We start from the raw sequence: 22,269 nt of genomic DNA, 5'->3' as shown, positions 1-22,269 counted from the left end.
CGGGCCCCGAGCAAGGAGCCGAGGATGCGAAGGTGAGCAGCAGAGTCGCAGTACCAGCTCTTTCGAGGCTCCCACTCCAGCGGAGACAGCAGGTAATTTCCATAAAGCCCGCCTAGAAGGGACAAGGTAAGGAATATCCGAAGCCCAAAGCAGGACTGAGCTAATCCTTGAATGTTAAAAGCCTAAAACTCAACTAGTCGGAAATGACGTGCCAGCTGAGACCAGCAGGACCGCCACATTATTGGCCGCCGACTCGGCGAGCCACCTTCTCCCGAGACTGGCCAGGACAGAGGAGAAGTGTAGCTCAAAGTCCGCAACCCGCCCCTGCTCCGCCCTCGACGGCTCCCAGCGCCACCTGGGAACAACCGAGCCAGGCCAGAGTCCGGGCGCGGACCCTGGGCGGGACAGTACCGCTTGCCCCGGCGCCCGTAGGCGCCCTGAGGGCAATGGGCTTCAGCGCTCCGGCACGCGCATGCGCGGCTGTCTTTCTCCAGCGGATTCCTCGGGTCACCTGGACGACCGCATTCCAGCCACCTGCCCCTCCGGGTCTCTTCTTGCCCCTGACTCCTCCAGCTGGTGCTCACCTCCGGCCCCCCGCCTTCTTGTTCGGCAGGCGCCGCTAGGCCCTCCCGCTGTCGCCCGCCTACACCCCAGCTTCCACTGACACGAGCCTCTCGGCGAGGCTTCCGCTTCCGGCGAGTATTGTGTGTCGCGCTGCGGGGCGGGGGCGGGGGGAGGAGGAAGGAGGGAGGCAGCGCTCCGGCGGCTCCGCGCCCCGCACTCCCGGACCCGAAGCCGGGAAGGTAGGTGCTGTCCCGCCGCCGCGCCGGGACCCTGGGGCCTGCCCCTGCCCGCCGGCTCCGCACGCCGCGTCCTAGCGCCCCGCGACTGCGTCACCGGCCCCCCGCACGTAACCACAGCTGCCTCCGCCCGTTTCAGGCCCGGGCGGACGTTTTGCCGCCCCGGCGACGTCAGCGCGTCCGGCGTTGCTTGGCTACCCCGCCGTTACCCCGTCCCGCTGCCGCTCGCCTCCCCGGGTGAAACTGACGCCGTCACCGCGGGTCTCGGCTGCGTCATAGCGGCGGGCATCCCATCTTCACGTCACACCTTCTCACCTGGACTCGCATCCCTCCCTCCCTGCCAACAACGACGTTTCCTCTCCCCCCTCTCCAGCCCCCCTGCGCCTGATCAGGCGGGAGAAGATGGAGACGGGGGTGGGACCGAGTTGTGGACCACGCTCAGGAAAGGGGCGCAAGGTGGGACCCCCGACAGTGGTAGAAACACAATGAGGACCTCTCTGAAGTTTGTCCTTCTACTGAGACACGAGGAATAGGGGGGAAATGACCCAGGCCTCACTAATGCTGTAGCTCCAAGCCCTCTCCCCATACTTCCCTAACCTTTTCCCCCATCTCTCTCTAACGCTACTTTTTCGCCAGTCTAGATCCATCCTGGTCCCTAACTCAGCATACAATTCAACTCATCTCGGGTGAGGCGACCATCTAATTTCTAGATTAGGAAAAGGGAAGGGGTACTCGTCGAAGTTGGATTCCTGTAGGTAGAGAAAAATCATCTAACAACTTCTCTCGTGGTTGAGGGAGAAATTCAGGTCCAAATATGTTATCAGTTCCTACTCCAAATTAAACACTTTTCACGTTTGCCATCAGTATATACAGATACAATCATTGTTAACCCAACTCACTACATGGCCACTTCTCTCCTAACACATAGATAGACGTATTAAATTTTCTTCTGTTGGGTTCCTTAGAAAGAGAGGTTAAGGGGTAGAGAAATGAAATATTTCATGGATAATAGTGGTTATGTTTTAAGGATGGACCTTAAAGAGGACCAACCTTCTGCTTTATACATCTCTCAGGCGCATTTCCAATTCTTTTGAGGCTTCATTAGAGTTTTTGATTGCCATTTTACTTTTCTCTCTTAATTCCCGACCACCCCAGAACCTATTAGTTGAAAGTACAGTATATCCAAGGAATTAGTTATCAACAACTATTTCAAAAGACTCCAGTCCTCACTGAATACTTAGAATAAATTTGTCAACTCTTCTTTTCAAGAAATTATTGCCCTGGGCTCAGTAATAAACTCTTTGGTATAGCTGCTGTAAATTTATCACTTTTACAGCAGCTCCAAACATCCAAATGCACACAAATAGGAAACAGTTGTGTGAATCGTTTCATTCCATGATAAGTGCACACTTCCTCTAGGCCTGGTGAAGGGAAGCATAGTGTCACACTTTTCTGAAGAGAAGAGGTTGTTACCCTTGCCTAACTCATTCCAATATCTACCATTTGAAAGACTGAGGGAACAGTGGCAGAGAATCAAGCTTAGGCTTCAGTGGGCTATTGTAGTAGAACTCTTCTGTAGCATTCAACTTTAAAATATACTTGATTTAAGCAATCTTAATGCTTTGACTCTTAAGGTACTTTTCACTTTCCCATACTCTTTTTTCATCTATTAGAAAAAGATGTCAAACTAAGAATACATTTTTCTGAAACTGTTACAATACTAGTGGAATGAACCTGGATCAGGATGAATACTCTGGGCTAGACTTGAAAGAAGCCTCTGCTTCTAACAAGAGAAGGCAGTGGAGAAAGACAAGACTGAGGGTTGTGTGTCAGTTTGCTCATAGCTGGGAGTCACAATTTTTGGAAATGGAGAAACCGAAGAGATTGACTGGTGGAACAGAAGATGTAAAAATACCAAGACAGTGCTAAATCTGGAGTTAGGATTTAACATGGGGGTAAATGTCAGGCCAGGGATGCAAAAAAATTAACCCTCCCAACTAACTTTTTTTTTTTTTTTTCTCTTCTCTCTTCTTAACCTCAAGTTAAATAATGGCAGAGACAAGTCTCTTAGAGGCCGGGGCCTCTGCAGCCTCCACAGCTGCAGCTCTGGAGAACCTACAGGTGGAGGCAAGTTGCTCTGTGTGCCTGGAGTATCTCAAGGAGCCTGTCATCATTGAGTGTGGGCACAACTTCTGCAAAGCTTGCATCACTCGCTGGTGGGAGGACCTAGAGAGGGACTTCCCTTGTCCTGTATGTCGAAAGACGTCCCGCTACCGCAGTCTCCGGCCTAATCGACAGCTGGGCAGTATGGTGGAAATTGCTAAGCAGCTGCAGGCCGTCAAGCGAAAGATCCGAGATGAGAGCCTCTGCCCCCAGCACCATGAGGCCCTCAGCCTCTTCTGCTATGAGGACCAGGAGGCTGTGTGTTTGATATGTGCAATTTCCCACACCCACCGGGCCCATACCGTCGTGCCACTGGACGATGCCACACAGGAGTATAAGGTAGGGAACCAGACACTTGATTTCAATGCAGGGCAGGAAGGAGGAGCCCAGAGGATGGGAGACTCCCTGGGTAGAAAGTCATAAGTTCCTGAGGGCAAGACAGTCTCTGGTCCTCACTCTGTAGTCCCCTTGGAGCAATGTACTGGGCCGGCAGGGGCGGGTGGGGGCGGGGGCGGGGGGGTGCGGGGCGCGGACAGTGCACATAGTCCCCTCTGATTGGTTGTCCTCAGGCATGAAGAAGAGCAGTAAGAAGTACCCGCCAAATTTCTTTCTTGACTTTTGTAACACATTTGAGTATGTGTGGTCTTAGAATGTACCCTATTTTTCATAAATGAATGAAACCACACAGAGAATCTCAGACTTAAGAAGAACTGAAAAATGGTCTGGTTCCTTCATTCTGTCCCCCTGCTCAGCACACCGCTTATTTACCCACTGGTATTGGGAACAGGTAACATCATTTTAGAATAATCCCAACCAGGCTAAGCTAAACCAGCCTGTTTTCATCTTCTCCAGCTAATGGGTAACATGACACCTGGTTTAACTTACTGCTGAGACACAGGGTAAATGTTTGAGTAATAGGAACTAGAGATTTTACTGTCTTAGCACATTATCAAGTAGTTTGCCTAATTATGTTAATGACGTCTTACAAACAAGACTTTATGGTAGTTCACAGAATAATCAAGATTTTATTTCATTTGCAAGTGGTTAGAGTTGTATAGGAAAACAAATTTAAAAGGATATCAGGGACTTCCTTGGCAGTCCAGTTGTTAAGACTCCATGCTTCCAGTGCTGCAGGGATTCAATCCTTGGTCAGGGAACTAAGGTCCTGCATGCCATGTGGCCAAAAACAGAAGAAGGATATCAGGGTACATGAGGTCACTGTCAGTACAGGCAGTTCCTTCAGTTAGAAAATGAATAGGGCTAGGGAAGAACGGAGAGTTTGTGACAACTGGACACAGTGAGATTCAATGAAAGTTTTGCAAGCAAGGAAGGCTTGGAGACAGGCTGGTGGCAGGAGGAGGGACCTATAGGAAGTTGACACTTCATGAGCAAGGAACGGAGTTGGATTAAGAGGTGGTCAGATGAAAGAGGAGAGTGAAAAAGTTGGCCTAAAGCTCAACATTCAGAAAACTGAATGGCATCTGGTCCCATCACTTCATGGCAAATAGATGGGGAAACAGTGGAAACAGTGTCAGACTTTATTTTGGGGGGCTCCAAAATCACTGCAGGTGGTGACTGCAGCCATGAAGTTAAAAGACGCCTACTCCTTGGAAGGAAAGTTATGACCAATCCAGATAGCATATTAAAAAGCAGAGACATTACTTTGCCAACAAAGGTCCATCTAGTCAAGGCTATGGTTTTTCCAGTGGTCATGTAGGGATGTGATAGTTGGACTGTGAAGAAGGCTGAGCACCGAAGAATTGATGCTTTTGAACTGTGGTGTTGGAGAAGACTCTTGAGAGTCCCTTGGACTGCAAGGAGATCCAACCAGTCCATTCTAAAGGAGATTATCCCTGGGTGTTCATTGGAAGGAGTGATGCTGAAGCTGAAACTCCAGTAATTTGGCCACCTCATGCGAAGAGTTGACTCATTGGAAAAGACTCTGATGCTGGGAGGGATTGGGGGCAGGGGGAGAAAGGGATGACAGAGGATGAGATGGCTGGATGGCATCACCGACTTGATGGACATGAGTTTGAGTAAACTCTGGGAGTTGGTGATGGGCAGGGAGGCCTGGCGTGCTGCGATTCATGGGGTCACAGAGTCGGACACGACTGAGCGACTGAACTGAACTGAGATGAATAGGAAGCAAGTAGTTTAAAACAAATGGATTAAGCTCTGAACATAGGCTGTACCAGCCAACGACAAATGTTGTTCTCCTACTTCACACCTCTCAGGAAAAACTGCAGAAGTGCCTGGAGCCCCTGGAGCAGAAGCTGCAGGAGATCAGCCGCTGTAAGTCCGCTGAGGAGAAGAAGCCTGGCGAACTCAAGGTAAAGGCAGGCAGTCCCATTTGGCCTGCCCTACAGGCAATAACTGAACATTGTTAGTCACTCAGTCATGTCCAACTGTTTGTGACCCTGTGGACTGTAGCCCACCAGGTTCCTTCTCTTCATAGAACTCTCCAGGCAGAAATACTGGAGTGGGTTGCCATTCCCTTCTCCAGGGGATCTTCCTGACCCAGGGATCAAACCCAGGTCTCCTGCATTGCAGGCAGATTCTTTACCATCTTAGCCACCAGGGAATCCCTGAACATTAGCCACACATTATTTAACTGAACATTATTTAACTGAACATTAATGACGCATTATTTAATCCACCATTTTTGGTTTATTAAAAAATGCTCTTCTCTCAAAAACGATGATATTTTATTAAGCTTGATTGTCATTAAACATTGTACTTAAATTATTTGCCATGGATTAAGACTTGAGGAGAAGGATATAAGGGGTGAAGGATTTGGCGAGTTGAGGGAGTTCATGGCCGCTGGTCTCCTTTTCTTTGTAGAGCAGGAAGGAGGCTCTTTGCTGGAGAATGTGGAAGGTGCACTGGGGAGGAAGGATGAAGAACCTGCCCGAGAGCTCCCAGAACCCCCCAGCCACATTAGGACCACATTCTCTTAATTCACATAAGCTCGAGTATGCTAGGTAGTATGGTTTCCTAGAATGTTCTTCCCCTTCCCATCTTCTACCTATAGGATTCTGTCCATCCTAAAATGAAAACCATTTACTATGTAGCCTTTCCTGACCCTTCAGAAATTCACTTTCTTAATTTTCATACAATTTCACATCTTTTCTATAGTATTATCATATTTGTAGCCTGGTGTTTTGGTATCTGCCTTATTTCTTCTATTGGATAGTGAAACATGTATGAATTTTAAGAGTAAAAATAACTAGTATTTATTGATTCCTTGGCATTAATTCATTAGGTGTTCATGACATTCCAAACTTCAAGTATTGTATTAGTTCTTATGCTTGGTTCTGCCCAGTTTTAAGTTCTAAGAGGTCAGGCTAGCCTTGCCCCAGTGGAACACAGAGAAGGTACAAGAAAAGGAGAAGGGAGTCCAGCAAAGCATATTAGGCAAGAGTGAACTTAGATACCCTATAGGGTAAGTCTTGTTATCTCCTGTTTACACAGAAGGAAACAGAACTTGAATCAGTGTCTAGTCCAAGATCATACAGCCATTATGTGGCAAAACCAGAGATACTAATTCTGTTGTTGCTGCTAAGTCGCTTCAGTCGTGTCCGACTCTGTGCGACCCCATAGACGGCAGCCCACCAGGCTCCCCCATCCCTGGGATTCTCCAGGCAAGAACACTGGAGTGGGTTGCCATTTCCTTCTCCAATGCATGAAAGTGAAAAGGGAAAGTAAAGTCGCTCAGTCGTGTCCGACTCTGAGCGACCCCATGGACTGCAGCCCACCAGGCTCCTCCGTCCATGGGATTTTCCAGGCAAGAATACTGGAGTGGGGTGCCATTGCCTTCTCCGACTGATTCTGCAGGAATCAATAAATATTTATTAAGCTTCCAGTATAGGCCACACCCTGTCTTTGACACCGGGCCATTGATGACCAAAAACACGGTCCTTGCCCTCCTTGAGCTTACTGTCAGGTAGAGAAAATAGAAACAACAGACACAAAAAGCACAGCTGCAAATTCCCAAGAATATGGCAGAGAAACTCAACGTCATTAAAGCCTTCCAGAAGAAATAAATGAGATTTAGGGATTACCAAGAACTAAACAGGTTTGACATTAGTGGGAACACTAGTGTGTGTTTGTTTTTTAACAATGACAACATTTCAACAGGAAGCAAGTATTATTACCTTAGTCCTTTATGCATTTTAAAAACACACATTTGAAATTTTTAAAAGTTGAACTAATTTTGATTGCAAAGGTAAACTTTAAAAAGTTATTGTCTTGAAACACTTAAAATCTGTGAAAATGAAGCTTATTCCTAATCATTAGCTTTCCTCTTCCTATTGATCACATTCTTAAGGGTAAAGGATGGAGAAGGAAATAAAAGGTTTAAAAACCTGCTAAATGCTTGAATAGAACTGTGGTGTGGGGTTTTTTTTTTATGTAAATTATCATTTCAGTCGTCTCAGAAACTGTCACCAATCACCAACTTTCCTTCAGTGACTTTTGAATTCTCTTTCTTTCCTCTCCCTCATCCCCACCTCCAGACCCAATGCCCCTTTTATTTTTTCACATCTATAACCCATTCCTGGGGTGTAAACTGTCAGTCTCTGAAGTGACTTGAAACTTTAGCAGGCTCAGCCCTGAAATCTAAATTTATATTTTATAACAGTCCATTACTAAAATCTTACTGATTCTGATACTTTTCCAGTTTTTCCATCTATGGTTTTTATCAAGTAGATGTCTTGCAGTGTACAAATTATGACAATCTCTAACTTTCCAGTATTTGTGTTTTGCTTTTCTTGACAATTTGCGTTAGCTAGAACTTAAGAGTAAGAGATAGCAGAGCCATCTCTGCTATTAGTACTTGTCATATTATTGCAGCGGTATTACCGCGGGATCTCTGTAATAGTACTTGTCATATTATTGAGTTCTTATGTCTTGAATTTTTTTACTACAACATAAAAGTATGCTTTTTAGAAGTTAATTTAGTAAATAAAATAATTTTTTCAGCATTGGTTTATTTTTTTATCTCAATGATCTTCATCCCAAGGTATCAGTAAGGGTGCTAATGGGGATAGAGCCGTTCTTTACAGAAGGAAATATCAATGGAGAGAAACATGAGTGTCCTTTTAAACTCTTTCCAATGACACTTGAAGTCTGTGAATTCATACACATGGTGGGTGAGGAAGGTATCCTATGCCCCACTGACCCTGTTAAACATAACACCCACCCTCTGTTCTCAGAGACTGGTGGAAAGTCGCCGACAGCAGATCCTAAAGGAATTTGAAGAGCTTCACCGACGGCTGGATGAAGAGCAGCAGGTGTTACTTTCACGGCTGGAGGAGGAGGAACAGGACATTCTACAGCGCCTCCGAGAAAATGCTGCTCACCTTGGAGACAAGCGCCGGGACCTCGCCCACTTGGCTGCTGAGGTGGAGGGCAAGTGCTTACAGTCGGGCTTCGAGATGCTTAAGGTTCGACCTTTGCCCCTGCATAGCCACTCAGGCCGAGCGCAGTCTAGCTTTGCACAGGTCATTCTGTCAGCCTGCAATGCTCACTCCTCCACTCTGCCTCTCTAAATCCAGTTCTTTCTTCCAGACATGCTCAAAGGATTTTTCTCTACAGAAAGCCTTCTCTGATTTCTCACATCCCCTTTTGATCACTTCTGTGTTCTTATGTCTTGTCAACAATTACGTGCTTAATTTGTACCAAAGAAAAAACTCACTTTTTTGAGAGGAGGGCAGTCTAGTCTAAATTAGTGAAAAATCTATGCATTAAAAATTGTGTAAAATGCAGTAACTGTTACTTTTAAGTCCTGGAACTTGATTTACCTAGTGCTCAAAAAGAATAGAAAAATAGTGTGATGACACTTGAAATAATGTATAGTAACATGCTGCTTTTGATATGTAAATAGTGCCTCTAAAATGTTTGAAATAGTCTGTTTTCTTAAGCAAATGAATGGTGTTAGCAAGATTCCAGGAAACATATTTCTTATCTTAGAGATCACATTACCAGCATTTGAATCATTGAGGCTTTGTTGTATATTTACCTGCATGTTATATATTGCTTGGTATTTATTCTCATGTCCTTTCATGTATGTGTGTTCTGCCTTCCACATTAAACTGGGAAATCCTTGGCGGGGCAGAGATTTGTCTTCTTTGTCTTCTGGACCCCAAGTATTCACAAATCAGGATTGGCACGCACTTATTAATATTTATTAACCAATACTAGACAAGGGATACCAAACCACAATGGGAGAGAGTGATTCATTCCTATGCCAGCAGTCTAGAACTATCTCTACTGATTCTCGAGGAGGCAGGTGTGTGGTTGGTACTTGGGGGACAGAGCAAAGAGCAGACAATCCTATCCCTGGCATTAAGCTCCCGGTGTTCTTGAGAAACAAAGACAAACACACAGGAAACTATTTGGAAGTGACATCAATTACCAAGTTTCATGATGACTGAGAGCTGAAGGTGGGGGTTAGGTTGGGAAAGATGTACTCAGATCCCTCTGGAGTTAGTCCCCTTTGCACTGTGACCCTTAGGTTGTCCTGTGCCTGTTTAATAGTTCTAGAACTTTGGGGAGGAGGGGAACCTTTTGCCTGTAGGGCCCTTGACTACCAGGACCAATATTGCTTTCTTTTCTCCTTCCTCTAGGATGTCAAAAGTACCCTGGAAAAGTAAGTGATTCTTGTATCTCTTCGAGTGAGTTAGGTCTTGGCTTAAAGAGTAGGGGTGCAGTAAGGAGCTGGGGGAGTAAGAATGGGAAAGTCATGCAGTGTTTGGGTAGAAAAAGGGAGAAGGGTTTTTGCATCCATGAAGCCAATTACAGAGCAAATGATTGGGAGTACTAGTCTGTTCCCCTTTACCATTTGAGCATCAGGACTTCCTTGGTAGGGTAGATACCAACATAATGTAATAGAACCAGATTCGGCCTGGGCCTGTGGGTAGAATCATGTCCAAACAAGATGGAAGGAGGAATGGGTTGGGGAGTAGGGGTGATATCTCTTTGCATGAAATATAACAATACCTCCAGAAAGTTCTAAAACTCATTCTTAAGGATTTGTCCAAGGGACCACCTTTCTTTCCATAGATAGGCAAAAGAAAGCAGTGAGTACTTATCTTGAGAGAGGAGAAAGTACAAGGATGAATGATTTTAGTTTCTCCCTAAAGATGACAGCATCTGAATAGTGACTAAGCTGGAGCTTCCCCTGACCCTGCCCTTTCTTCCCCTATCTCCCCATCCCTCCTAGATGTGAGAAGGTGAAGACCATGGAGGTGACTTCAGTATCCATAGAGCTGGAAAAGAACTTCAGCAATTTCCCCCGACAGTACTTTGCACTAAGGAAAATCCTTAAACAGCTAATTGGTGAGTTGTTCCCAAAAGGAAACTAGCAAAGGGAATCAACAGAGAGAAGGAGGTCTTTAGGTCCTACTTTGTCTGGACTTCAGTTATCCCTGCAGTCACTTTTCATGCCTGTATCCACATCCACTCCTTTACCTGGCTTCTAATCTCACTCTGAGTCACAGAACTCAAAGTGAGAAGCCTCAGGTGTCATCTGCTCTTAGTCCCACATTTTGTAAATAGGGACCCAGAGAGGTTAAATAATTTGCCAAAAACTGGTCTCCTCTTAGTCCCACACTTTTCTAAATAGGGACCCAGAGAGGTTAAATAATTTGCTGAAAACTGGTCTCCTCTTGAGAATGAAAGGGAGTCTCATTAATACTTACTCAGAAAACAGGCATAAGCCAGACTGTTAGAGGAAAACAGACACATGGTCACCGTATCGCCAGACTGTAATGCTCTCTTGCTCTGTATCCTTCTTAACATTTTTCATTGTTTCTGGCCCTTGGTCTGTGCCTTGTACTTCTCCACCCAGTGAAATGCATGGTGATATCAGAGGAATAGAGGGAGGACCAGGCAGGAGCCTCAAGCACCAGCCCTTGCAGAGTCAAGAGATCATTACCTGTTTATTTTAGGGCCAGGATGAGAAGCCATTGTTCCCTCCCCTCTCCACCCCCGCCTTAGGTGACACTGAGGATTGAGAAGGTTAACCAAACCATGGGGTTCTGGGGGCTTTCAGGGGGCAGGCTCTGTAAAGGCAGGCCGGAAGAGTGAGGCGGGGGCGTTTAGCTATTCCCATCCTCATCTAGCTCCCCACTGTGGCTTCTTCCGCCAGCGGATGTGACCCTGGACCCTGAAACTGCTCATCCTAATCTAGTCCTGTCGGAAGATCGTAAGAGCGTCAAGTTCGTGGAGACAAGACTCCGGGATCTCCCTGATACACCACGGCGTTTCACCTTCTACCCTTGCGTCCTGGCTACTGAGGGTTTCACCTCGGGTCGACACTACTGGGAGGTGGAGGTGGGCGACAAGACCCACTGGGCAGTGGGCGTGTGCCGGGACTCCGTGAGCCGAAAGGGTGAACTGACCCCGCTTCCTGAGACTGGCTACTGGCGGGTGCGGCTATGGAACGGGGACAAGTACGCAGCCACCACCACGCCTTTTACCCCTTTGCACATCAAGGTGAAACCCAAGCGGGTGGGCATATTCCTAGACTATGAGGCCGGCACACTGTCTTTTTACAACGTCACAGACCGCTCTCATATCTACACCTTCACTGATACTTTTACTGAGAAACTTTGGCCCCTCTTCTATCCAGGCATCCGGGCGGGTCGGAAGAATGCTGCACCACTCACCATCAGGCCCCCAACAGATTGGGAGTGACAGGTCGGGGCATGGGAATCATCAGGGTGAGGCAGGGTCAAGATCTACAGGCCTTCCTTCCTGTGACCTGCTGGAATGTCTTCGTGTCTGCCTGGTTCTGGTTCTGAACCATGTGGGAGAACACCTTGGTTTCCCGAATGGTTTATGTGGAGGAGTAGGTAGGACTGGACTAGGTCGAGAGCACTGCAGTGTCTCCCTCCTGACAGGGTGGAGAGCTGGTCCTCAGGGGGTGGTCTCCCCTGAAGTCCATCGGGTTTGCTATTGCACAAGGACCGGTTGGGAAGGAAGGAGAGACTTTTCCAGAAACAACAAGTCTGTGGAAGGGTCTGACTTGCTCAAACCAGAGAAGGAAACAGAAACCCCTGTACAGCCTTTCAGGGGGTTCTTTGACCCAGAATAGACTTGTTTTTTTTTTTAGGAAGATCTCAGGGGTCTTTGTACCTCTAATTGAAATAAAGGTGAATGACAGTTGTTCTCATGGGTCTAGAAGTTGAGGAGTTATTTTCAGGGCAGAGATTGGGCATCGAGAAGTTTAGAACGAAGGTCAGGAAAGAGGGCTAAAGGACCCGATTCCTAGAGACTAATGAAAGAGAGAAGGGTTTCTTCGGTTCCATTATGAGTAGGATTGGCCAGAGGTAGGAATGTGAGGAGGAGGGAGTAGGAAGAAAGAGAAGCCAGGTCCCTGCCTCCATCTTCAGCAGGCCTGGCTTGTCGCCTGCTTTCTTGTAGTTGTTTGTTTCCAAGAGCTGTTACCTTGCTCATCTGGAGGGGCAAGATGCAAGAGATCATGCAAGACATGTCTACCCTCTCACTGCTTCCCCAAGGGAACTTGGAAAGGAGAGTCAGGTATTAGAGGAAAGAGAAAAGCATTCCTATCCAAAGCCCTGGCCTTAAAGAATGGCTCCAAGTAGTTGCTCCCAAGTTGTCAGCCTTGTTACCTGGCTAAGGTATCCAAGCCAGACAGGGAGAAAGAAACTGGTGTCTTCCTTACCCTGGGGACAGGGTAGAAGAGGGTAGCATGTTTAGGGGAGAGCCAGACAGGCAACTTCCTTTGGCCTGTGTGCATCTGGCCTGAAACTAGTGTTCATAAGAGCCGGTTTTTTGTTTGTTTGTTGCCATCCTTCACGTTTTGCCATTTCTCCTATCAGAGAATGTAAATCATTTTAATGTTAGGGCAAAATAAACAACCTATAGGGTACATATGTTACAGAAAAGGTAACGCAATGCATGCCAAACCAAACTAAAATGACTGGATTATCTGCTACTGGCTAATCAGGGGTTCACAGAAGACTGGGACAAGAAACTGCAGTTTATTGAGGGCATTTCAGCTCCTCCTACCACCTCAACAGGACTTCGTCCAGACTCTCCTCTTACCTTTGTGCCTTGACTGTGGTTCTTTGTGGCAAGATGCTTTGGTTGGTAAAACATAATATGGAACAAAGGATCCACTGAAGTAATCTTTGTGTCCTGTGGTAATTTGACAGTAACCTCTGTTGATGTGTTAGAAACTTGAATGTTAAAAATGCATGTTCCTTGGAGTTCCCTGGCAGTCCAGTGTCAGCACTCCACATTTTCACTGTTGGGGGCCTGGGTTTGATCCCTGGTGGGGGAACTTTAGATCCCACAAGCCTTGTAGTGTGGCCTCAAAAAAAAAAAAAAAAAAAGCATATTCCTGGTGCTTGCCCTCAGTGATTGATTGAGGTCTGGAGTGGGCCTGGGCATATCTGCCTTTTAAACATATGCCTTATTTGAGTCTGGAGGCCCTTGTGAAAGTAATCTGAGAGGAAATTTCAGCCTTTTCTTTCAAACTGGAGTCCTGATTGGGGCAAGGTGTGGGGGGCGGTAGTTGATAGAGGAGAGAATTCTCATCCTCTGCTGACATCGCTACCCTCTCCCCATCTCAGGGTTTATGCATATTCTGCCCCTCTACTTCTAACCTCAGGAAGGAGTGGTATTAATTATGAAGCAGAAGCAGGAGGTCAAACAGCAAAGGAGAGGCGGAGATCGAAGGGAGGGATGTGAAGTACTACAGGGGATGTTTCTTCAGGGGGAGGGGATGCTGTTGAAAGGTTTCTGTGCTCACTGCATCTGGTAAGTGGAAAAGATTGGGAGGAAGCTGTGCTTTCTAAGGGCCAGGAGCCCTCTTCCCTCCCTCCACTACCCTCATGATCCTTTCCAGCATCACTCCCACTGGCACCAGTGCCCTTTTTTTAAAAAAAAGGGAGACCTGCTGCTTCTGTCTGTAGGTCTTCCAGGCATCTGCCTTTGCCTTCAGAAGCATAGGGCAGAAAGTCTAGCTGGGTATAAACTGCACCTAACCATCTCCCATTGGAGAAGGCAATAGCACCCCACTCCAGTATTCTTGCCTGGAAAATCCCATGGACGGAGGAGCCTCTTAGGCTGCAGTCCATGGGGTCACGAAGAGTCGAACACGACTGAGCGACTTCACTTTCACTTTTCACTTTCATGCTTTGGAGAAGGAAATGGCAACCCACTCCAGTGTTCTCGCCTGGAGAATCCCAGGGATGGGGAAGCCTGGTGGGCTGCCGTCTATGGGGTCACACAGAGTCGGACACGACTGAAGCGACTTAGCAGCAGCAACCATCTCCCAACCTATCTGCCTAAAGAAGAGTCTTCTGTCCTGACGATGTTTAGGGGTTTAAGACTTCTGCTCAACTAACTTCTCCAGTCTCTGCCTAATATAATTATTGGCTTGAGAAAGACTAGGGGGAGGCCCCTGGACTCTGCAGGGGCGGAGGGGATTTGCAAATAGTTGGGTCTGTGAGGCCACAGGGTGGCGCCAGAGAAAGGAAGGCTAGAAAGAAAGGAGCGCACATGGCTCCCGGAACCACAATTCCCAGGAGGTCTTGCGCGGACGCCGGGGGCGTGGCTATCCTGGGGGCGGGGCCTGTGGACGGTCGCGTGTGGAGAGCTCGCGCAGCGCGGATGGCGGGGCCGGTGAAGGACCGCGAGGCCTTCCAGAGGCTCAACTTCTTGTACCAGGTGAGTCCACGGCGCACGCACGGCGGGGAGCCCAATGAGGAGAGCCCCCAGTGACGGCTCACTCCCCCAGGCCGCCCACTGCGTCCTCGCTCAGGATCCAGAGAACCAGGCGCTAGCGAGATTTTACTGCCACACGGAGAGGACCATAGCGAAGCGGCTTGTATTACGGCGGTAAGAGGGGTTATGGAGCCCGGCAGGGAGCGGGACGGGGGAAAGACTAGAGAGGGAGAGCGGGCGTCCAGACCACCACCTGCCTCCGCCCCCAGGGACCCCTCGGTGAAGCGAACTCTCTGCCGTGGCTGCTCTTCCCTCCTCATCCCGGGTCTGACCTGCACCCAGCGCCAGAGACGTGAGTACTCCCTCTTGCTGAGGTGGGATGTATGAGGAACACCTGCGGGCTGGGGAGGGGACGGGTAGTGATCCCTTTCTCGAGGCAGACGCGTGCCAGGTGTGGGATTTGAGTCGGTGGCTTTCTCTGAGTTGTTAACTCTACTTGGACAGACAGATCTGGGCAGTAGAAAAATGATGTTGCCCTGAGAGGCAACCTCGCCCGGCCATGATAATAGATGTTATTTGACATCATAGAGGATGATTCCCATCTTCATTCGTTCACTCAAGAATTATTTTTCTGAGATGTGTCAAGGATTTCTCTAGAATCAACATTCTCATTGAAATATGGTCTCATGGGATGGACTAAGACAGGAACAATTAGAATAGCCTAGAAAAATGCTTCGGAGAAGGCGATGGCACCCCACTCCAGTACTCTTGCCTGGAAAATCCCGTGGACGGAGGAGCCCAGTAGGCTGCAGTCCATGGGGTTGGTCAGTCAGACAGGACTGAGCTACTTCACTTTCACTTTTCACCTTCATGCATTGGAGAAGGAAATGGCAACCCACTCAAGTATTCTTGCCTGGAGAATCCCAGGGACAGGGGAGCCTGGTGGGCTGCCGTCTATGGGGTCGCACAGAGTCGGACACGACTGAAGCGACTTAGCAGTAGCAGAAAAATGCTTCAGTTAGGGGAGTAGAATACTAAGTTATTTAAACCAGTGATGGTGAGGTTCATTACAAGAGCAGGGAAGTAGGAGATGGAAGTCCTTGCCATTTGTGAGGTCTCAGGAAAGAAAATGGCAACCCACTCCAGTGTTCTTGCCTGGAGAACCCCAGGGACGGGGAAGCCTGGTAGAATGCTGTCCATGGAGTCACACAGAGTCGGACACGACTGAAGTGACTTAGCAGTAGCAGCAGGAAAGAAAGCCTGTGTTGCTGTCAAGGAACTGAGAGTTCAGGAGGTGGGCTTTGAGGTGGGCAAGGGCAAGACCTGAGGTGGGAGAGGGAAACAGGGCAGATCTTGAAGAGTCTTGTTAAGGAGTTTGGACTTTGTCTTAAAGGGTGCCAAGAAAATGATAGACTTTGTTCAGGGACCTGACGCCATCAAATTTGCGTTCAAGATGGGGAGGGAGGAGAATCCCTACTAGAAAACAATGGAGGCAACACTGGGTTCAGGAGACCTTTTCTTCTCCTAAACCTGGGCACTGTCTTTCTCCCACATGCATTCCAGGCTGCAAGGGTCAGCGCTGGACTGTACAGACCTGCCTGACATGCCAGCGCAGCCAACGGTTCCTCAACGACCCGAGGCATGTGCTCTGGGGAGACCGGCCCGAGGCCCAGCTGGGGAACCAGGCAGGTGAGAGGTGGTTGAGAAAATGGGGGTTAACCCAGGGAGTAGAGACAATGGGTAACAGATAGCCGCAGAGGACAAATGGGTGAGTTTTGGGTTGGTGTGAAAAGTGCCAGTCTTCAAAAACTAATTCTACTCATCTACTTAGATCCCAAACCACCACAGCCCTTGCCAAACACAGCCCACCCCATTCCAGCCCAGCTTCCTAAGGAGAAAGTGCAGCCTCAGAGCTCCAGTCACCCGTGATGGACTCACCTTGTCTTCCAAATAAATTTTAATTCTGCTTAATTTTGTGTAATTCCATTCTGTGAATGTTTTAGCTCTTTCCTGTTTCTGTTGCATTTCTCTGTCACCAGTTGACCTCTTCTTTGTCCTTTTTGTCTTTTGTTTTTGTCATCCTCTTAGTCCCACCATTCAGGAAGATCCCAGTTACCACTTGGCCTTGAGAAGTAACTCTCGTTTCCAGGACCCTGCCTCCCAAGTGCCCCTCCACCCTTGCCTCCTTGGTGCAATACCATGGTTGGAACTCAGGCTCCAGGGATGTTTGCAAGGCCCTGAGCTTAAGATAGTCCATTTTTAGGTAGTTCTGACTGTTGACTAAAGGGCTGGACAGACAAACTGCTGATGACACTGATGCTGTTTTTGTTTTATTTTGTTTAATATCTATTCGGCAGCACTTGAACTCTCTAGCTGTGGCATGCAAGGCTCAGTAGTTGCACCCAGGCGTGGTTTCTTCGTGGCACTTGGGATCTTAGTTCCCTGACCAGGGATACAACCTGCATCCCCTGCATTGCTAGTCAGATTGTTAACCACTGGACTACCAGGGAAGTCCCTGATGCTGTTTTTATTTTATTCTTTTTTAAATGTTATTATTGGAATATAACTACTTTACAGTGTTGTGTTCATTTCTGCTGTACAACAAAATGAATCAGCTATGTGTATACATGTATCCCCTCCCTCGGGAACCTCCCTCCCACCCCCTTATCCCATCCCAGTAGGTTATCATAAAGTACCGAGCTGAGCTTCCTGTGCTATACAGCAGCTTCCTCCTAGCTAGGTGTTTTACACATGGTAGTGTATATATGTCATTGATGCTGTTTTTAACAGAAGAAAAGAAGTTAGGGTGGGGTTGGCGGAGGGAGAGTTCAGATTCTGCAGGCCACTTTGTGTTGGGTCTTTTCCCAATCTCTATTTTCTTCTATAAAATTCTAACAAGAGACACTGTTCAACCTGAACTAATTAAAGTCAAAAGTACTAACAGAAGGACATTGGCTGATATTATACAATAAGTTCTGTAGGTAAACCTTCAGGGTTTTCTTGAGAATCAGTAAACAACAAAAATTGTTTTATTTGATATCCCTGGACAGTTTACTTGAGGACAGAATATCAGACTGACTTCTTTGCTGGATGCCAGCTACTCAGCTTACTCCAAAAGTAGACAAATAAGATTCACTCTTCTCAGAATGCAGTTTTCTTTCTTCCCTTTCTCTTGTAAATCTTGGTTGCAGTTATTCATTGCTGCATAAAAATCACTGCATGATGTTGTAGCTTAAAACAATAGGTTATTTCCCCTGATTCTGTAGGCTAGACTGACTGACGGCTTGGCTGTGTGGTTATTCCATTCTGTATGGCATCAGCTGGAATCACTCAGCTGCATTTAGCTGGTGGCTGGTACCTGGTCTGGAAGACTCAAGAAGCTTCATTTGCATGTATGATACCTCATTGCTTCTCCGTGTGGCCTTGCTATGTAGCTGGCTTTGACAGCCTCACAGCTTGGCTGTCTCTGGGTGGCTGGACTTCTTACATGGCTCTGGCTTCCACAGAGAGTAATCCAAGAAGACAAGCTCCAAGGTATGAGTGCTTGTCAAGCCTCTGTTCTCATCACGCTTGCTAATGTCCCCTAGATGAGAGTAAATCACATGGCCAAGTCCAGGTTTAGTGTGGAAGGGGCTACGCTGGGGTGTGACTACTGGGAGGTTCACTGATTCCCTAAGGACCACCAGTGTAGCAATCTACCACATCCTCATTTTGCCTTTGTGCCTAACTCATTCTCTCCACTGATTCACTCACATGTGGATACATTATTTGCTTGGAAAATACTAATCTCCGTGCGAGTAACTATTCTGACTTATTCTTTAACATTTGTCTGGAGATAGTGCCCAGTGAGTAAACTATAGCAGCCAACACAAATGTGTAGCGTGAAGTTACACTCTGTGCAGGCCTGGACCCTTTGTGGCCTCAGCTCACCTTCCTTGGCTCCCTCCTTGTCATTTCTGAGCTGGTTGGTTCGGGCACACTAAATCTGACTCTTGGCCAAGTGGTTTCAAGTGTGATTTATGAGGCCACATGACTGAACATGTCCACAGTGAGATAGCAGTGGGGTTCCTCTCACTAGAGATCATAGCCTCTTCCTCCTCCCAAAACTCTGTCCTTTTTCTTGTTTACTTATTATGACACAATAGTCAATATGTGCAAAAACAGATTTCCTGTAACAAAGAGGAAATCAAAGCCCTAGTATGCAGTAGTCAGCTTTCTTTAATGTTTCTAAGCAATTTAGTAGTCCAAAATCTGTGCTCTTTTAGGACACATTAGATAAAATTAGAGGAGAAGAAACTTATGTCATCACAATTGGTTCAAGAAAACAAGGTCTGAGAATTCCTTGGCAATCCATAGGACTCAGCACTTCCACTGCAGGGGGCACGGGTTTGATCCCTGGTCAGAAACTAAGATCCCATATGCTATGCAGCACAGCCAAAAAATAAATAAGTAAGTAAATAAGGTCTCCCAAAAGCCATAGCAACTGAGACTTAATTATTCCTGAACCTTAGATATGCTTGCTGCTGCTGCTGCTGAGTCATTTCAGTCATGTCCGACTCTGTGTGACCCCATAGACAGCAGCCCACCAGGCTCCCCCGTCCCTGGGACTCTCCAGGCAAGAACACAGGAGTGGGTTGCCATTTCCTTCTCCAAAGCGTGAAGGTGAATTCCCTCAGTCGTGTCCGACTCTTAGCGACCCCATGGACTTCAGCCTACCAGGCTTCTCCGTCCATGGGATTTTCCAGGCAGGAGTACTGGAGTGGGGTGCCATTGCCTTCTCCACTTTTAAAACTGGTAAAAAAAGAGTATTGTCAGGGGACAGAGAGGAGTTGAGAGACTGTTCTGAATTCAGAAGGGAATTCAAAAATTACTTAGATTCTCAACAAAGGGAATAAATAGTAAATAATTTTAGCTTTATGTGATAAAGTTGCTTTACCTATCAGATGAGATAATATATGTGGTGACACTTTGAAAACTGAGTATTAAGGGAACTACAGTAGAGTTTAATTAGTAATCAAAATTATACTATGGTTGTAATAACAAGCAGCAAAGTATTTTAGAAAAGACAGGTCCTGGACATCAGTGAATCTGAGTTATTGTCCCCATAGTACACATTTGTACATGAGGCAGTTTGACTGTGTTCTTTTCCTAAAGCTTCTTCCAACACTTCTTCCAACAAATGAAGTTATCCAGTTTTCCCACTGGGTATCAAAAAGCCAGGATTTCATGCATTTATTTAATAATTACTTTGTGAGGGCCTACTCTATGCCAGGCCATTTGGTTAGGAATTAGGATATACATCAATGAACAAGAGTCGGAAGTAAGACAAGAAAAAAAAAGCAACGTATGACAATAAATTATGTATTCTAAAGGGATACGTGCAACAGAAAAGGCCAAGAGAGCAAAGAAGCTGTGAAATACAGGTTCCAGGTTCAGTTAGAGCAGCCTAGGCAGGCAGCACTGAGAAGGTGTCCAGCAGACTCTGAGGGTGCCTCTTCCATACCCCCTCAGACAACCTCAGACGAGGCTACCTCTGGCAGATCCTTCCCACCTATGACAGCAGCTCCTATCTCAGGCTGAGACTATTATCTGGAAACAAGCCATGCAGGGTAGGCCCAAACTGCCAGGGAGTAATATTCCTGGGAGCAACTCCGAACAGTAAGGGATGAGTATCAGTGGGTAAATGTTCTACATAGTCTCAGGGCCTCCAGCAGAGTGGAGCCCTGGTGGCACTATTATTTAGACGTGCCCTCTATATACTTGCCTCCCTCTCTCCTTGTTTTACTCCCTATTCCCTCACCGTAGTTCCTGGGATCATCTTCCAGGTAAACTACCTGCACCCAGGTCTTCGTCACTGAGTTTGCTTTGAAAGAATCCCAATTAAGAGTGCCACTTGAAAAAAAAGATTTGGGACTTCCCAAGTGGTCCAGTGATTAAGACTCCATGCTTCCACTGCACAGGGCCAGAGTTCCATCTCTGGTTGGGGGACAAAGATCCCACATGCCACCAGCTGCAGCCAAAGAAAAGAAAAAGACTTGAGGGAGGTAAAGGACCTAGTTGTTGGTTCAAAACCTCCAGGGCTTCCTAAGTAAACTCTGAAAGCAGCCCCTGTTCACAGAGGGCAGGGAGAGATGAAAGAAAGAGGTAGACCGCTCCGGGTTGGTAGGTGACAGGTTTAAAATAAGCAAGGGAACTTATTATAACAATTGAAGCTTATTCTGGACAGCAACAAGAGAAGTAGATCTCCCTACTCACCCACAAGAATCTTTATTCTATAGAGGCCTTGACAGGCTTCAGTCACGCCTTTAGTCCAGATGATTTCAACCACACCTCGCTCTCAAAGCTGTGTCCTCGGAACAGCTCCCACTGTGGGAACGGTGGGCAGAACCCACACTTGAAAGACAGGGGAGGGCTTCCCTGGTGGTCCAGTGGTTAAGAATCTGCCTGCCAATGCAGGAGACATGGGTTGATCCCTGCTGCTTATGCCGGAGGGCGACTTAGGCCTGTGCGCCACAACTACTCGGCTTGTGGGATCTGTCATAACACTGATGGGTATATCATTTAACATGCTAGTATGTTACAGTGAGTGTATACCGAGGCTTAAGGTCTACTGGAGGTTGACTTGTCTGCCATCTTGGACCTAGTTGGTTCTGACCAGTTTTTGTCATGTCCTATTGCTGTGTCATTTTTGTAAAGGTTGTGCCCTGCCTCCTTCCCTCCTATTTCATATCCACTTGTTTCTCTCAAGGCCTCTTGCCTTCCAAGATGGCCCACACTCTGGGGAGTGTGTTTTTCTCTAAATAAATCCACTTCTTTGCTACCACTTTGTCAATTGCTGAATTCTTTCTGTGATGAGACATCAAGAACCTGAGCTTCATTACGTCCTCAGAACAGGTGTGTGATCTCCATCAAAAGATCATGGTTTCAAGTCCCAGTCTGAGTTGCACGATTTCAGTTCCTCACAATCAATCAGTGTTCTGGCCTCTTAAAACAATTGCTGGGACCTCCCTGGTAGCCCAGTGGCTAAGACACCACGTTCCTAATGCAGGGGGCCTGGGTTTCCCTGGTGAGGATACTAGACTCCACATGCCGAAACTGAGAGTTGGCATGCCGCTGTAACTAAGACCTGACACAGCCAAATAAATAAATAAATACTTTTAAAAACAATTGCTCATGTAAGAAGCACTCAAGATCTCAAAGTTCTGTCTTGAGTTTTGTCATTTCTTGCATCGTTGCTGTTTTCCTGATGCGTTTCAGCACTTATCTCATTGTGTCTAGTTTAGTAAGCATGTGATTGATCCTTGACTTTCTGTCTCAGCTGCTACATTTGGGTTCTGCCCTTTCTGTTGTATTATACAAGAATTAGGAAGCATTCCCTGAATACAAGAATTTTCTGTCATCAGGACTGAATATGAATTGCTGTTAATATCTTGGGTGTTGTGCAACCAAGCCTCTTAAACTTGCAAGCTCTCCAGGGTTATCTAAACCACAGTGTCCAATTTCCTCCAGTGTGCAGGAGGAGCTGATAACATCCATTCCAGAGATGTGTTTTTGCCAGAGTGAATGATCCTGAACTGTTTTGAGTTCTGATAAGCATATAGCCAACGTG

At 47.0% G+C, this 22,269-nt stretch overlaps 3 protein-coding genes across 10 annotated transcripts in view; 2 read left to right on the top strand and 1 right to left on the bottom strand.

The window, feature by feature from the left end:
* The first annotated feature begins 308 nt into the window (after positions 1–308).
* Positions 309–13,117, top strand: TRIM39 (tripartite motif containing 39). 5 transcript variants are annotated; one of them, XM_070777464.1, is made up of 8 exons: positions 309–695; positions 940–1,256; positions 2,843–3,302; positions 5,198–5,293; positions 8,177–8,407; positions 9,590–9,612; positions 10,186–10,301; positions 11,113–13,117. In XM_070777464.1, the coding sequence occupies exons 3-8, from the start codon at positions 2,850–2,852 to the stop codon at positions 11,658–11,660; spliced, it is 1,467 nt and encodes a 488-aa protein (XP_070633565.1). In that variant the 5' UTR covers positions 309–695; positions 940–1,256; positions 2,843–2,849; the 3' UTR covers positions 11,661–13,117. The 5 variants fall into 5 exon arrangements, with proteins under 5 accessions (XP_070633565.1, XP_019841370.1, XP_070633566.1 ...); XM_070777465.1 differs by lacking the exon at positions 309–695 and adding an exon at positions 698–803; XM_019985811.2 differs by lacking the exon at positions 940–1,256 and having other exon boundaries at positions 679–803.
* The window catches only part of GNL1 (G protein nucleolar 1 (putative)), a 43,026-nt gene continuing 24,862 nt past the window's right edge, over positions 4,106–22,269 (bottom strand). Inside the window, exon 12 of the mRNA XM_070777462.1 lies at positions 4,106–4,128. Coding sequence (XP_070633563.1) covers positions 4,121–4,128 — 8 coding nt within the window. The 3' untranslated portion in view covers positions 4,106–4,120. The remainder of the gene's footprint in view (positions 4,129–22,269) is intronic.
* On the top strand, positions 14,049–21,480 carry RPP21 (ribonuclease P/MRP subunit p21). 4 transcript variants are annotated; one of them, XM_070777500.1, is made up of 5 exons: positions 14,049–14,663; positions 14,734–14,834; positions 14,930–15,012; positions 16,224–16,349; positions 17,018–21,480. In XM_070777500.1, exons 1-5 carry the CDS (start codon positions 14,496–14,498, stop codon positions 17,104–17,106), a joined length of 567 nt encoding a protein of 188 aa, XP_070633601.1. In that variant the 5' UTR covers positions 14,049–14,495; the 3' UTR covers positions 17,107–21,480. The 4 variants fall into 4 exon arrangements, with proteins under 4 accessions (XP_070633601.1, XP_019841418.2, XP_019841416.2 ...); XM_019985859.2 differs by lacking the exon at positions 17,018–21,480 and adding an exon at positions 16,749–16,973 and having other exon boundaries at positions 14,059–14,663; XM_019985857.2 differs by lacking the exon at positions 17,018–21,480 and adding an exon at positions 16,492–16,631 and having other exon boundaries at positions 14,520–14,663.

The sequence above is a fragment of the Bos indicus genome, chromosome 23 (genome assembly GCF_029378745.1).
Source record: "Bos indicus isolate NIAB-ARS_2022 breed Sahiwal x Tharparkar chromosome 23, NIAB-ARS_B.indTharparkar_mat_pri_1.0, whole genome shotgun sequence".
NCBI lineage: Eukaryota > Metazoa > Chordata > Mammalia > Artiodactyla > Bovidae > Bos > Bos indicus.
The sequence above is the reverse complement of the archived record's forward strand: the minus strand, read 5'-3'. Positions and strand labels throughout refer to the sequence as shown.